Genomic DNA, 16,452 nt, shown 5'->3' on the forward strand with positions numbered 1-16,452 from the left:
TGGCGCTGGAGGGTGTGCAGAGGAGATTCACTAGGTTAATCCCAGAGCTGAAGGGGTTGGATTACGAGGCGAGGTTGAGTAGACTGGGACTGTACTCGTTGGAATTTAGAAGGATGAGGGGGGGATCTGATAGAAACATACAAGATTATGAAGGGAATAGATAGGATAGATGCGGGCAGGTTGTTTCCACTGGCGGGTGAAAGCAGAACTAGGGGGCATAGCCTCAAAATAAGGGGAAGTAGATTTAGGACTGAGTTTAGGAGGAACTTCTTCACCCAAAGGGTTGTGAATCTATGGAATTCCTTGCCCAGTGAAGCAGTTGAGGCTCCTTCATTGAATGTTTTTAAGATAAAGATAGATTGTTTTTTGAAGAATAAAGGGATTAAGGGTTATGGTGTTCGGGCCGGAAAGTGGAGCTGAGTCCACAAAAGATCAGCCAGGATCTCATTGAATGGCGGAGCAGGCTCGAGGGGCCAGGTGGCCTACTCCTGCTCCTAGTTCTTATGTTGTTATATTCATCAGGCAAGTGACTCACCTGACGAAGGAGCGCGCTCCGAAAGCTAGTGATTCCAAATAGACCTGTTGGACTTCAACCAGGTGTTGTAAGACTTCTGACAAAGAATCACGGCGGGAGATGTCATGTCTGATCAACTTGATTTGAGTTTTTCGAAGTGGTGACCAGGTGTGTAGTTGAGGGAAATGCAGTTGATGTAGTCTACTTGGACTTCAGCAAGGCTTTTGACAAGGTGCCACATGAGAGACTGCAAGCCAAGGTAAGAGCCCGTGGGACCCAAGGAAATTTGGCAAATTGGATCCTGAATTGGTTGAGTGGCAGGAAGCAGAGGGTGGTGGTCGAGGGGCGTTTTTCTGACGGGAAGCCTGTGTCCAGGGTCCCACAGGGATCAGTGTTGGGGCCCTTGCTGTTTGTGGTGTATATAAATGATTTAGATATGAATGTAGGAGGGTTGCTCAGTACGTTTGTGGGTGATACGAAAATGGGTAGGGTGGTAAATAGCGAAGAGGATAGCCTCCGATTCGGGCAGCACGGTAGCACAGTGGTTAGCACGGTTGCTTCACAGCTCCAGGGTCCCAGGTTCGATTCCCGGCTTGGCTCACTGTCTGTGCGGAGTCTGCACATCCTCCCCGTGTGCGCGTGCGTTTCCTCCGGGTGCTCCGGTTTCCTTCCACAGTCCAAAGATGTGCGGGTTAGGGTGGATTGGCCATGATAAATTGCCCTTAATGTCCAAAATTGCCCTTAGTGTTGGGTGGGGTTAGTGGGTTATGGGGATAGGGTGGGGGTGTGGGCTTGGGTAGGGTGCTCTTTCCAAGAGCTGGTGCAGACTCGATGGGCCGAATGGCCTACTTCTGCGCTGTAAATTCTATGATTACAGTAGGTCAGAGACGGGCTGGGCAGATGGGCTGACCAGTGGCCAATTTGGATAAGTGTGAGATGCACTTGGGCAGGACAAACAAGGCAAGGGTATGCATGATAAACGGCAGGACCCTGGGAAGTACCGAGGATCAGAGGGACCTTGGTGGGCATGTACACCCGTCCCTTAAGGTAGCAGAGCCGGCGGACACAGTGGTTGAGAAGGCCTGTGATACTTGCCTTTATTAGCAGAGAACAAAGAACAAAGAAAAGTACAGCACAGGCCCTTCGGCCCTCCAAGCCCGTGCCGACCATGCTGCCCGACTATACAATCTTCTACCCTTCCGGGGTCCGTGTCCCTCTATTCCCATCCTATTCACGTATTTGTCAAGATGCCCCTTAAATGTCACTATCGTCCCTGCTTCCACCACCTCCTCCGGTAGCGAGTTCCAGGCACCCACTACCCTCTGTGTAAAAAACTTGCCTCGTACACCTCCTCTAAACCTTGCCCCTCGCACCTTAAACCTGTGCCCCCTAGTAATTGACCCCTCTACCCTGGGGAAAAGCCTCTGACTATCCACTCTGTCTATGCCCCTCATAATTTTGTATACCTCTATCAGGTCGCCCCTCAACCTCCGTCGTTCCAGTGAGAACAAACCGAGTTTATTCAACCGCTCCTCATAGCTAATGCCCTCCATACCAGGCAACATTCTGGTAAATCTCTTCTGCACCCTCTCTAAAGCCTCCACATCCTTCTGGTAGTGTGGCCACCAGAATTGAACACTATATTTGAATTGAATCCACCCTGGGGGAGAATGAAAAGGGTGCACAGACTGTGCAGTGCGTTCCCCGGGCTGTTCACCTGCTGTCTGCAGTGAAAAGACATTTAGTTTTGCAGCCAGAGCCGCAGGAAAGACGCTGCGTCCCCGCCGCCGGCTGAACGGGGCCGATGGCGGCGTCCCTTACCCAGAGCGCCCCGCGCGCGGGAAAGCCCCCTATCGGCGGGCGCCGCGCATGCGCCCGCGCCGCGCGCGGTGCAGGCCGGGCCGGGCGCCGGGTCCTCCCAGGCCCGGCGGAGGACCAGGGAGCAGAGACAGAGAGGAGCGGGAGAGCAGAGGTCCGAGTCTGAGGGAGGGGGTGAGGGAGGGAATGGGGGAGGGGGGAAGGGAGGGAATGGGGGAGGGGGAGAGTCTGCACCCCCCCCCCCAAATAATAATAATAATAATCCAGCAGGAATAGACAGAGAGAGAAAGGCCTGGGGGGGGGGGAGGAGGAGGTGATCGGGGGCATTGGGCTTCCTTTTGAGGGGGGTGTATATTGTGAGTATTATGGTTTTTAAGGGGTGTATATTGTGAGTATTATGGTTTTTGTGGGGGTGTATATTGTGAGTATTATGGTTTTTTAGGGGGTGTCTATTCTGAGTATTATGGTTTTTTAGGGGGTGTATATTCTGAGTATTATGGTTTTTTAGGGGGTGTATATTGTGAGTATTATGGTTTTTTAGGGGTGTATATTCTGAGTATTATGGTTTTTAAGGGGTGTATACTGTGAGTATTATGGTTTTTGTGGGGGTGTATATTGTGAGTATTATGGTTTTTTAGGGGGTGTCTATTCTGAGTATTATGGTTTTTTAGGGGGTGTATATTCTGAGTATTATGGTTTTTTAGGGGGTGTATATTGTGAGTATTATGGTTTTTTAGGGGGTGTATATTGTGAGTATTATGGTTTTTTAGGGGGTGTATATTGTGAGTATTATGGTTTTTTAGGGGGTGTATATTCTGAGTATTATGGTTTTTTAGGGGGTGTATATTGTGAGTATTATGGTTTTTTAGGGGGTGTATATTGTGAGTATTATGGTTTTTAAGGGGTGTATATTGTGAGTATTATGGTTTTTTAGGGGGTGTCTATTCTGAGTATTATGGTTTTTTAGGGGGTGTATATTGTGAGTATTATGGTTTTTTAGGGGGTGTCTATTCTGAGTATTATGGTTTTTTAGGGGGTGTATATTGTGAGTATTATGGTTTTTTAGGGGGTGTATATTGTGAGTATTATGGTTTTTTAGGGGGTGTCTATTCTGAGTATTATGGTTTTTTAGGGGGTGTCTATTCTGAGTATTATGGTTTTTTAGGGGGTGTATATTGTGAGTATTATGGTTTTTTAGGGGGTGTATATTGTGAGTATTATGGTTTTTTAGGGGGTGTCTATTCTGAGTATTATGGTTTTTTAGGGGGTGTCTATTCTGAGTATTATGGTTTTTTAGGGGGTGTCTATTCTGAGTATTATGGTTTTTTAGGGGGTGTCTATTGTGAGCATTATGGTTTTTTAGGGGGTGTCTATTGTGAGTATTATGGTTTTTGTGGGGGTGTATATTCTGAGTATTATGGTTTTTTAGGGGGTGTATATTGTGAGTATTATGGTTTTTTAGGGGGTGTCTATTGTGAGGATTATGGTTTTTTAGGGGGTGTATATTGTGAGTATTATGGTTTTTTAGGGGGTGTCTATTGTGAGGATTATGGTTTTTTAGGGGGTGTATATTGTGAGTATTATGGTTTTTTAGGGGGTGTATATTGTGAGTATTATGGTTTTTTAGGGGGTGTATATTGTGAGTATTATGGTTTTTTAGGGGGTGTATATTGTGAGTATTATGGTTTTTTAGGGGGTGTATATTGTGAGTATTATGGTTTTTTAGGGGGTGTATATTGTGAGTATTATGGTTTTTAGGGGGTGTATATTGTGAGTATTATGGTTTTTAGGGGTGTATATTGTGAGTATTATGGTTTTTTAGGGGGTGAGTATTGTGAGTATTATGGTTTTTTAGGGGGTGTCTATTGTGAGTATTATGGTTTTTTAGGGGGTGTATATTGTGAGTATTATGGTTTTTTAGGGGGTGTATATTGTGAGTATTATGGTTTTTTAGGGGGTGTATATTGTGAGTATTATGGTTTTTAGGGGGTGTATATTGTGAGTATTATGGTTTTTTAGGGGGTGTATATTGTGAGCATTATGGTTTTTTAGGGGGTGTATATTGTGAGTATTATGGTTTTTAGGGGGTGTATATTGTGAGTATTATGGTTTTTTAGGGGATGAGTATTGTGAGTATTATGGTTTTTTAGGGGGTGTATATTGTGAGTATTATGGTTTTTTAGGGGGTGTATATTGTGAGTATTATGGTTTTTTAGGGGGTGAGTATTGTGAGTATTATGGTTTTTTAGGGGGTGTCTATTGTGAGTATTATGGTTTTTTAGGGGGTGTATATTCTGAGTATTATGGTTTTTGTGGGGGTGTATATTGTGAGTATTATGGTTTTTAGGGGGTGTATATTCTGAGTATTATGGTTTTTTAGGGGGTGTATATTGTGAGCATTATGGTTTTTTAGGGGGTGTATATTCTGAGTATTATGGTTTTTATGGGGTGTATATTGTGAGTATTATGGTTTTTTAGGGGGTGTATATTGTGAGTATTATGGTTTTTTAGGGGGTGTCTATTCTGAGTATTATGGGTTTTTAGGGGGTGTATATTGTGAGTATTATGGTTTTTTAGGGGGTGTCTATTCTGAGTATTATGTTTTTTTAGGGGGTGTCTGTTGTGAGCATTATGGTTTTTTAGGGGGTGTCTATTGTGAGGATTATGGTTTTTTAGGGGGTGTATATTGTGAGTATTATGGGTTTTTAGGGGGTGTATATTCTGAGTATTATGGTTTTTTAGGGGGTGTCTATTGTGAGGATTATGGTTTTTTAGGGGGTGTATATTGTGAGTATTATGGTTTTTTAGGGGGTGTATATTGTGAGTATTATGGTTTTTTAGGGGGTGTATATTGTGAGTATTATGGTTTTTTAGGGGGTGTATATTGTGAGTATTATGGTTTTTTAGGGGGTGTATATTGTGAGTATTATGGTTTTTTAGGGGGTGAGTATTGTGAGGATTATGGTTTTTTAGGGGGTGTCTATTGTGAGGATTATGGTTTTTTAGGGGGTGTATATTGTGAGTATTATGGTTTTTTAGGGGGTGTCTATTGTGAGGATTATGGTTTTTTAGGGGGTGTATATTCTGAGTATTATGGTTTTTTAGGGGGTGTCTATTGTGAGTATTATGGTTTTTTAGGGGGTGAGTATTGTGAGTATTATGGTTTTTTAGGGGGTGTCTATTGTGAGTATTATGGTTTTTTAGGGGGTGTATATTGTGAGTATTATGGTTTTTTAGGGGGTGTATATTGTGAGTATTATGGTTTTTTAGGGGGTGTATATTGTGAGTATTATGGTTTTTAGGGGGTGTATATTGTGAGTATTATGGTTTTTTAGGGGGTGTATATTGTGAGTATTATGGTTTTTTAGGGGGTGAGTATTGTGAGTATTATGGTTTTTTTAGGGGGTGTCTATTGTGAGTATTATGGTTTTTTAGGGGGTGTATATTCTGAGTATTATGGTTTTTAGGGGTGTATATTCTGAGTATTATGGTTTTTATGGGGTGTATATTGTGAGTATTATGGTTTTTTAGGGGGTGTATATTGTGAGTATTATGGTTTTTTAGGGGGTGTATATTCTGAGTATTATGGGTTTTTAGGGGGTGTATATTGTGAGTATTATGGTTTTTTAGGGGGTGTATATTGTGAGTATTATGGTTTTTTAGGGGGTGTATATTGTGAGCATTATGGTTTTTTAGGGGGTGTATATTGTGAGTATTATGGTTTTTTTAGGGGGTGTCTATTGTGAGTATTATGGTTTTTTAGGGGGTGTATATTCTGAGTATTATGGTTTTTAGGGGTGTATATTCTGAGTATTATGGTTTTTATGGGGTGTATATTGTGAGTATTATGGTTTTTTAGGGGGTGTATATTGTGAGTATTATGGTTTTTTAGGGGGTGTATATTCTGAGTATTATGGGTTTTTAGGGGGTGTATATTGTGAGTATTATGGTTTTTTAGGGGGTGTATATTGTGAGTATTATGGTTTTTTAGGGGGTGTATATTGTGAGCATTATGGTTTTTTAGGGGGTGTATATTGTGAGTATTATGGTTTTTTAGGGGGTGTATATTGTGAGTATTATGGTTTTTTAGGGGGTGTATATTGTGAGTATTATGGTTTTTTAGTGGGTGTATATTCTGAGTATTATGGTATTTTAGGGGGTGTATATTGTGAGTATTATGGTTTTTTAGGGGGTGTATATTCTGAGTATTATGGTTTTTTGGGGGTGTATATTCTGAGTATTATGGGTTTTTAGGGGGTGTATATTGTGAGTATTATGGTTTTTTAGGGGGTGTATATTGTGAGTATTATGGTTTTTTAGGGGGTGTATATTGTGAGCATTATGGTTTTTTAGGGGGTGTATATTGTGAGTATTATGGTTTTTTTAGGGGGTGTATATTGTGAGTATTATGGTTTTTTAGGGGGTGTATATTGTGAGTATTATGGTTTTTTTAGTGGGTGTATATTCTGAGTATTATGGTATTTTAGGGGGTGTATATTGTGAGTATTATGGTTTTTTAGGGGGTGTATATTCTGAGTATTATGGTTTTTAGGGGGTGTATATTGTGAGTATTATGGTTTTTAGGGGGTGTATATTCTGAGTATTATGGTATTTTAGGGGGTGTATATTGTGAGTATTATGGTTTTTTAGGGTGTGTATATTCTGAGTATTATGGATTTTTAGGGGGTGTATATTCTGAGTATTATGGTTTTTAGAGGGTGTATATTCTGAGTATTATGGGTTTTTAGGGGGTATATATTCTGAGTTATGTTTTTTTAGGGGGTGTATATTGTGAGTATTATGTTTTTTAGGGGGTGTCTATTGTGAGCATTATGGTTTTTTAGGGGGTGTATATTCTGAGTATTATGGTTTTTTAGGGGGTGTATATTCTGAGTATTATGGTTTTTTAGGGGGTGTATATTGTGAGTATTATGTTTTTTTAGGGGGTGTCTATTGTGAGCATTATGGTTTTTTAGGGGGTGTATATTGTGAGTATTATGGTTTTTGTGGGGGTGTATATTCTGAGTATTATGGTTTTTTAGGGGGTGTATATTGTGAGTATTATGGTTTTTTAGGGGGTGCATATTGTGAGTATTATGGGTTTTTAGGGGGTGTATATTGTGAGTATATTGGGTTTTTAGGGGGTGTCTATTGTGAGTATTATGGTTTTTTAGGGGGTGTATATTGTGAGTATTATGGTTTTTGTGGGGGTGTATATTCTGAGTATTATGGTTTTTTAGGGGGTGTATATTGTGAGTATTATGGTTTTTTAGGGGGTGTATATTCTGAGTATTATGGTTTTTTAGGGGGTGTATATTGTGAGTATTATGTTTTTTTAGGGGGTGTCTATTGTGAGCATTATGGTTTTTTAGGGGGTGTATATTGTGAGTATTATGGTTTTTGTGGGGGTTTATATTGTGAGTATTATGGTTTTTTAGGGGGTGTATATTGTGAGTATTATGTTTTTTTAGGGGGTGTCTATTGTGAGCATTATGGTTTTTTAGGGGGTGTATATTGTGAGTATTATGGTTTTTGTGGGGGTTTATATTGTGAGTATTATGGTTTTTTAGGGGGTGTATATTCTGAGTATTATGGTTTTTTAGGGGGTTTATATTGTGAGTATTATGGTTTTTTAGGGGGTGTATATTCTGAGTATTATGGGTTTTTAGGGGTGTATATTGTGAGTATTATGGGTTTTTAAGGGGTGTATATTTTGAGTATTATGGTTTTTAGGGGGTGTATATTGTGAGTATTATGGTTTTTAAGGGGTGTATATTGTGAGTATTATGGTTTTTAGGGGGTGTATATTGTGAGTATTATGGTTTTTTAGGGGGTGTATATTCTGAGTCTTATGGTTTTTTAGGGGTGTATATTCTGAGTATTATGGTTTTTTAGGGGGTGTATATTGTGAGTATTATGGTTTTTGTGGGGGTGTATATTCTGAGTATTATGGTTTTTTAGGGGGTGTATATTGTGAGTATTATGGTTTTTTAGGGGGTATATATTGTGAGTATTATGGTTTTTAGGGGGTGTATATTGTGAGTATTATGGGTTTTTAGGGGGTGTATATTCTGAGTAATATGGTTTTTTAGGGGGTGTATATTGTGAGTATTATGGTTTTTAGGGGGTGTATATTGTGAGTATTATGGTTTTTTAGGGCGTGTATATTGTGAGTATTATGGTTTTTTAGGGGGTGTATATTCTGAGTATTATGGTTTTTGTGGGGGTGTATATTGTGAGTATTATGGATTTTTAGGGGGTGTATATTGTGAGTATTATGGTTTTTTAGGGGGTGTATATTCTGAGTATTATGGTTTTTGTGGGGGTGTATATTGTGAGTATTATGGATTTTTAGGGGGTGTATATTGTGAGTATTATGGTTTTTTAGGGGTTGTATATTGTGAGTATTATGTTTTTTAGGGGGTGTCTATTGTGAGCATTATGGTTTTTTAGGGGGTGTATATTGTGAGTATTATGGTTTTTGTGGGGGTTTATATTCTGAGTATTATGTTTTTTTAGGTGGTGTATATTGTGAGTATTATGGTTTTTTAGGGGGTGTATATTCTGAGTATTATGGGTTTTTAGGGGGTGTATATTGTGAGTATTATGGTTTTTTAGGGGGTGCATATTGTGAGTATTATGGGTTTTTAGGGGGTGTATATTCTGAGTAATATGTTTTTTTAGGGGGTGTATATTGTGAGTATTATGGGTTTTTAAGGGGTGTATATTTTGAGTATTATGGTTTTTAGGGGGTGTATATTGTGAGTATTATGGTTTTTAAGGGGTGTATATTGTGAGTATTATGGTTGTTAGGGGGTGTATATTGTGAGTATTATGGTTTTTAGAGGGTGTATATTGTGAGTATTATGGTTTTTGTGGGGGTGTATATTGTGAGTATTATGGGTTTTTAAGGGGTGTATATTTTGAGTATTATGGTTTTTAGGGGGTGTATATTGTGAGTATTATGGTTTTTAAGGGGTGTATATTGTGAGTATTATGGTTGTTAGGGGGTGTATATTGTGAGTATTATGGTTTTTAGAGGGTGTATATTGTGAGTATTATGGTTTTTGTGGGGGTGTATATTGTGAGTATTATGGTTTTTGTGGGGGTGTATATTCTGAGTATTATGGTTTTTTAGGGGGTGTATATTGTGAGTATTATGGTTTTTTAGGGGGTATATATTGTGAGTATTATGGTTTTTAGGGGGTGTATATTGTGAGTATTATGGGTTTTTAGGGGGTGTATATTCTGAGTAATATGGTTTTTTAGGGGGTGTATATTGTGAGTATTATGGGTTTTTAAGGGGTGTATATTGTGAGTATTATGGTTTTTTAGGGGTGTATATTGTGAGTATTATGGTTTTTAGGGTGTGTATATTCTGAGTATTATGGTTTTTTAGGGGGTATATATTTTGAGTATTATGGTTTTTAGGGGGTGTATATTGTGAGTATTATGGTTTTTAAGGGGTGTATATTGTGAGTATTATGGTTTTTAGGGTGTGTATATTCTGAGTATTATGGTTTTTTAGGGGGTGTATATTGTGAGTATTATGGTTTTTTAGGGGGTGTATATTCTGAGTATTATGGGTTTTTAGGGGGTGTATATTCTGAGTAATATGGTTTTTTAGGGGGTGTATATTGTGAGTATTATGGGTTTTTAAGGGGTGTATATTGTGAGTATTATGGTTTTTTAGGGGTGTATATTGTGAGTATTATGGTTTTTAGGGTGTGTATATTCTGAGTATTATGGTTTTTTAGGGGGTATATATTTTGAGTATTATGGTTTTTAGGGGGTGTATATTGTGAGTATTATGGTTTTTAAGGGGTGTATATTGTGAGTATTATGGTTTTTAGGGTGTGTATATTCTGAGTATTATGGTTTTTTAGGGGGTGTATATTGTGAGTATTATGGTTTTTTAGGGGGTGTATATTCTGAGTATTATGGTTTTTTAGGGGGTGTATATTCTGAGTATTCTGGTTTTTGTGGGGGTGTATATTCTGAGTATTATGGTTTTTTAGAGGGTATATATTCTGAGTATTATGGTTTTTTAGGGGGTGTATATTCTGAGTATTATGGTTTTTTGTGAGGGTATATATTCTGAGTATTATGGTTTTTTAGGGGGTGTATATTGTGAGTATTATGGTTTTTGTGGGGGTGTATATTCTGAGTATTATGGTTTTTTAGAGGGTATATATTCTGAGTATTATGGTTTCTTAGAGGGTATATATTCTGAGTATTATGGTTTTTTGTGAGGGTATATATTCTGAGTATTATGGTTTTTTAGGGGGTGTATATTGTGAGTATTATGGTTTTTTAGGGGGTGTATATTCTGAGTATTCTGGTTTTTGTGGGGGTGTATATTCTGAGTATTATGGTTTTTTAGAGGGTATATATTCTGAGTATTATGGTTTTTTAGAGGGTATATATTCTGAGTATTATGGTTTTTTAGGGGGTGTATATTCTGAGTATTCTGGTTTTTGTGGGGGTGTATATTCTGAGTATTATGGTTTTTTAGAGGGTATATATTCTGAGTATTATGGTTTTTTAGAGGGTATATATTCTGAGTATTATGGTTTTTTGTGAGGGTATATATTCTGAGTATTATGGTTTTTTAGGGGGTGTATATTGTGAGTATTATGGTTTTTTAGGGGGCGTATATTGTGAGTATTATGTTTTTTTAGGGGGTGTATATTCTGAGTATTATGGTTTTTTAGGGGGTGTATATTGTGAGCATTATGGTTTTTTAGGGGGTGTATATTGTGAGCATTATGGTTTTTTAGGGGGTGTATATTCTGAGTATTATGGTTTTTGTGGGGGTGTATATTCTGAGTATTATGGTTTTTTAGAGGGTATATATTCTGAGTATTATGGTTTTTTAGGGGGTGTATATTCTGAGTATTATGGTTTTTTGTGAGGGTATATATTCTGAGTATTATGGTTTTTTAGGGGGTGTATATTGTGAGTATTATGGTTTTTGTGGGGGTGTATATTCTGAGTATTATGGTTTTTTAGAGGGTATATATTCTGAGTATTATGGTTTCTTAGAGGGTATATATTCTGAGTATTATGGTTTTTTGTGAGGGTATATATTCTGAGTATTATGGTTTTTTAGGGGGTGTATATTGTGAGTATTATGGTTTTTTAGGGGGTGTATATTCTGAGTATTCTGGTTTTTGTGGGGGTGTATATTCTGAGTATTATGGTTTTTTAGAGGGTATATATTCTGAGTATTATGGTTTTTTAGAGGGTATATATTCTGAGTATTATGGTTTTTTAGGGGGTGTATATTCTGAGTATTCTGGTTTTTGTGGGGGTGTATATTCTGAGTATTATGGTTTTTTAGAGGGTATATATTCTGAGTATTATGGTTTTTTAGAGGGTATATATTCTGAGTATTATGGTTTTTTGTGAGGGTATATATTCTGAGTATTATGGTTTTTTAGGGGGTGTATATTGTGAGTATTATGGTTTTTTAGGGGGCGTATATTGTGAGTATTATGTTTTTTTAGGGGGTGTATATTCTGAGTATTATGGTTTTTTAGGGGGTGTATATTGTGAGCATTATGGTTTTTTAGGGGGTGTATATTGTGAGCATTATGGTTTTTTAGGGGGTGTATATTGTGAGTATTATGGTTTTTGTGGGGGTGTATATTCTGACGATTATGTGTGTTCTGGATATTACGGGGCGATGGGATGTGTGTTCTGGATATTGCGGGGTGATGGGATGTGTGTTCTGGATATTACGGGGCGATGGGATGTGTGTTCTGGATATTACGGGGCGATGGGATGTGTGTTCTGGATATTACGGGGCGATGGGATGTGTGTTCTGGATATTACGGGGCGATGGGATAGGTGTTCTGGATATTACGGGGCGATGGGATGTGTGTTCTGGATATTACGGGGCGATGGGATGTGTGTTCTGGATATTACGGGGCGATGGGATGTGTGTTCTGGATATTACGGGGCGATGGGATGTGTGTTCTGGATATTACGGGGCGATGGGATGTGTGTTCTGGATATTACGGGGCGATGGGATGTGTGTTCTGGATATTACGGGGCGATGGGATAGGTGTTCTGGATATTACGGGGCGATGGGATGTGTGTTCTGGATATTACGGGGCGATGGGATGTGTGTTCTGGATATTACGGGGCGATGGGATGTGTGTTCTGGATATTACGGGGCGATGGGATGTGTGTTCTGGATATTACGGGGCGATGGGATGTGTGTTCTGGATATTACGGGGCGATGGGATGTGTGTTCTGGATATTACGGGGCGATGGGATGTGTGTTCTGGATATTACGGGGCGATGGGATGTGTGTTCTGGATATTGCGGGGCGACGCCGTTGATGACCAGTGGATTGTTCGGTGACTAACTCTGGCCTCTCCCTTCCCAGGTGTGGCGGATGGAGGAAGGGGAGGAGAAGATGAAAGTCCAGGGGCCGGCTCCCCGGCCGAGGAAGATGCTGCCGGCCGCCATCCGGGCTATCCTGCGGCCTCCGGCCGGGCGGGGGGGCGTGCGGCGGCGCTGCCGGCCCGGCCAGCGGGGTTTTATCTGCTCGGACTGCGGCAAGACGTTCGAGCACTCCTGCCACTTTGAGCGGCACCTGCGGGTCCACACGGGCGAGAGGCCGTTCAAGTGCCCGACCTGCGAGAAGGACTTCAACCACAAGTCGAACCTGGTGCGGCACGAACGCACCCACACGGGCGAGCGGCCCTTCCAGTGCCAGACCTGCGGCAAGGAGTTCAGCCAGCCCTCCAACCTGGTCAAGCACCAGCTGACCCACACGGGCGAGAAGCCCTTCCGCTGCCAGACCTGCGGCCGCGACTTCAGCCGCCTCTCCAACCTGGCCACCCACCAGCGCACCCACACGGGCGAGAAGCCCTTCCGCTGCCCCGTCTGCCTCAAGGACTTCAGCCAGTCCTCCATCCTCCGGCGGCACCAGCGCACCCACACCAAGGAGAAGAAGTACCGGTGCGTGGTGTACGGGGGCGGCCCCCGCGGCGGGAGGCACCTCCTGGTCCACGGCAGCAGCGACGCCAGGTCAGACCGCGCGCGCTCGCGTCCCGTGCGTCCCCGCGCGCCCGTCCCCGATCGTCCCCTCTCCCGCCGCAGTCCTCGTGCGGACCGTCAGGGTTAGGGTTAGGGTTAGGGTTAGGGCCTAACCCTAATTTGGGAGTACCACAATCCTGACCCCAGCGACAGTGGCCGAAATATTTCCCAGCCGGAGAAGGAAGGGGGGGGGGGGGGGGGGACTCGCACGGGGCGGGTGTTCCCCGTGCGTCTGCCGCCCCCCCCCCCCCCTCTAGAGGGGTAGAGGTGGCGGGTTTGGAGGACGCTGTCTGAGCAGCTGCGTACCGTCTTGTAGACGGTACACGCGGCGTCGGGGGGGGGGGGGGCGTGGAGGGAGGGGATGTCGAAGGTGGGGACGGGGGGGTGGTTAGCATCTCGACCGAGCGGCGGGGAACGGGGGGGGTTCTCGTCCAGGACGGCTCCTGATCAATGACAACCCCCGGGATGTCAGGTTTCTCGACGCCGTAATAGAACAGAGAGTATAGAAGGCAGCAGCGACCAAAGAGAGTTGGCAAGGGAGGCGGCCAATGCAGGACTGAGGGTGTTGTACCGAAATGCGCGCAGCATACGGAACGAGGTAAGCGAGCTGGTTCCGCACCTTGAAATCGGCCGGTACGATATGGACGTGGTTGCAAGGGGACCAGGGCGGGGACGTAAATATTCAGGGATATGTGTCCGATCGAAAGGACAGGCAGCAGGACAAAGGGTTGCATTGTCAGTAAGGAATGAAGTTAAATCGATAGCAAGGAGCGATATAGGAACAGAAGGCATTGTGGGTAGAGGTAAACGCCCCTGGTGGGAGTTATGTACGGGCCCCCCAGCTGTAGTCGGGAGGTGGGGCAGAAAATAAACCCAGGAGATAGAAAAGGCATGTAAAAACGGCAATGTTGCAAATATCATGGGGGACTACAATATGCAGGTGGACTGGATCCCAAGTAAAGGAATTTGTGGAATGTCGAAGAGGTGGTTTTTCCGGAGCAGCTTGTGCGGACTCGGGAACAGGCAATTCTGGATTTGGTGATGCGTAACGAGGCATGACTTGATGAGGCCCGGGTGGTAGAACGTTGCTTGTCAGTTACCCGGGCAGCAAGGTGGAGGTTATGGGATGGAGGCGGGTTTGCGAGGGGGTGGGGAGTCTGGCTGAGGTGTCGAGGGAGGGGCGGGCACAGAGAGGGAGCCGGGCGAGGGGGGGGGGGGGGCGGGGTCGCGGGGCACGGACTGTGCTGCCCTCTGTCGAGGGGATGTCGAGGGAGGGGCGGGCACGCAGAGGGAGCCGGGCGAGGGTGCAGGTATAGCGGGGCCCTGACTGTGCTGTCCTCTGTTGCAGTGAGTTGGAGGTGGGCCACCTCCAGCTGGGCGGCTCGGAGCAGCCGGAGACGGTGCAGCTGGACGAGGCGAAGAGCCCCGACCTCTCCGACGTGGAGCTGTTCATCTGCTCCGAATGTGGCAAAAGCTTCAAGACCATGGGCATGTTGGAGAGGCACCAGGAGGAACACGAGGAGGGGGGCGCCCCGCCTGGCACCGATCGTTAGCTGCGACCTACCCGGGGAGGAGCTTCGCCAGAGAGAGAGAGAGACAGAGCGGCGGTGGGTGGCCCCCTTCCCCCCCCCCCCCCCCCCCCCCACCCCCCCACCTCGGCGAGCCAACACCACGTCTCCGGATGAACTGAATCCCGCTCCTGCAATGACTCCAGGCGCAGGGCCACGCCGGGCTGGATAATCCCTTCGCGCTGCTGCCCTCAGCAGCCGAGACTGACCTTGCCGGCTCCAGGTTAAGACAAGTAGTCGGATTTATTTCCCAGTAGGTCGATTACACGGAGGCTGGCGCGAAACTAGTTTGTAGGAAACCTGAATCAAACGGCACAAAGTGGTCAGCAAATAATGAAGAATCCATTCCAGTTTGTCCATGAACTGATTCACCGACTGTTAACGTGATTAGTTAACCCCCGCCCCCCCCCCCCCCCCCTCCCAGTTTAGCCAATTGCCGGTTTGCGGAAGAGGGGGGAGTGCGGACGCACTGAAGGTCCATCTCTTTGCAAATGGCAGCTAACGTTGTGAGAGATACGAGCCCTCGTGATCAGTGTGCCAAGAGCCCCGCTCTGTTTCAGCCCCTCCGGGAGCGAAACGGGATGGCTCGCTCCGGGACACAGAAGAATTGTGCCCCCCCCCCGCCCCTCCAATTGACCCCTCCCCCCCCGACTTTCCGACCGGCCTGCCTTTCAAAGGGCTCGCGATCCTCCGCGCTCACCGAGGGATCGGGCTCGATTCATTTCGACGCTGATCGTTGTCGCGGGTGCCGCCTCTGCTGCCCCCCCTCCACCGCGGAGAGGGGTGAATCGACGCTGTGGTCAGTGAATCGTGTTGCAGTTTATCTCTCCCCCCTCCCCCCTTTCTCTCTCTCTCCTGGATGGAGAGGAAATAAGGACGATTTGTTACGTTAACAAGCTCTGCCGGGGGGAGGTCAGAGGTTGGTCCGGGTGTACGTACACATTGGGGGGGGGGGGGGGGAGATGCGCGTGAATCACCGACGTTCGGGGATCAGTGCCGGAATCCAGACCGGAGAGAGGTTCCGGCAGGCTCGGGATGGGAGGGGTGGGGGCTCGTGGGGGAACCCCCCTCCCCGGTGGTCAGAGAGTTGGGGGTGAGCACTGACACGGGGACGGTAGAGCGTCTTTCGTTGTTTTAACACGATCAGGAGTGTTAGCGATTAGGCTAGAGGGCACTGTCCGTGTCCTTCCCTTCCTGTTCACATATTATTTGTAAAAATAAACCGGCTGGTTGGTTTACACTCGTCCGGGTCTGACCGGGAGTTTTTAATCTTTTGGAGATTCGACACTGAGGGAGTGCCGCACTGTCAGAGGGTCAGTACTGAGGGAGTGCCGCACTGTCAGAGGGTCAGTACTGAGGGAGCGTCGCACTGTCAAGAGGGTCAGTACTGAGGGAGTGCCGCACTGTCAGAGGGTCAGTACTGAGGGAGTGCCGCACTGTCAGAGGGTCAGTACTGAGAGAGTGCTACACTGTCGGAGGGTCAGTACTGAGGGAGTGCCG

General features: G+C 44.3%; 1 protein-coding gene across 1 annotated transcript; it reads left to right on the forward strand.

Moving 5' to 3' along the window:
• Window positions 1-2,420: 2,420 nt before the first annotated feature.
• LOC140399641 (uncharacterized) lies at window positions 2,421-16,195 on the forward strand. The gene is made up of 3 exons (XM_072489182.1): window positions 2,421-2,486; window positions 12,729-13,375; window positions 14,733-16,195. Exons 2-3 carry the CDS (start codon window positions 12,738-12,740, stop codon window positions 14,935-14,937), a joined length of 843 nt encoding a protein of 280 aa, XP_072345283.1. The 5' UTR covers window positions 2,421-2,486; window positions 12,729-12,737; the 3' UTR covers window positions 14,938-16,195.
• Window positions 16,196-16,452: the final 257 nt, after the last annotated feature.

Source organism: Scyliorhinus torazame, chromosome 23 (assembly GCF_047496885.1).
Source record: "Scyliorhinus torazame isolate Kashiwa2021f chromosome 23, sScyTor2.1, whole genome shotgun sequence".
Classification (NCBI taxonomy): Eukaryota; Metazoa; Chordata; class Chondrichthyes; order Carcharhiniformes; family Scyliorhinidae; genus Scyliorhinus; species Scyliorhinus torazame.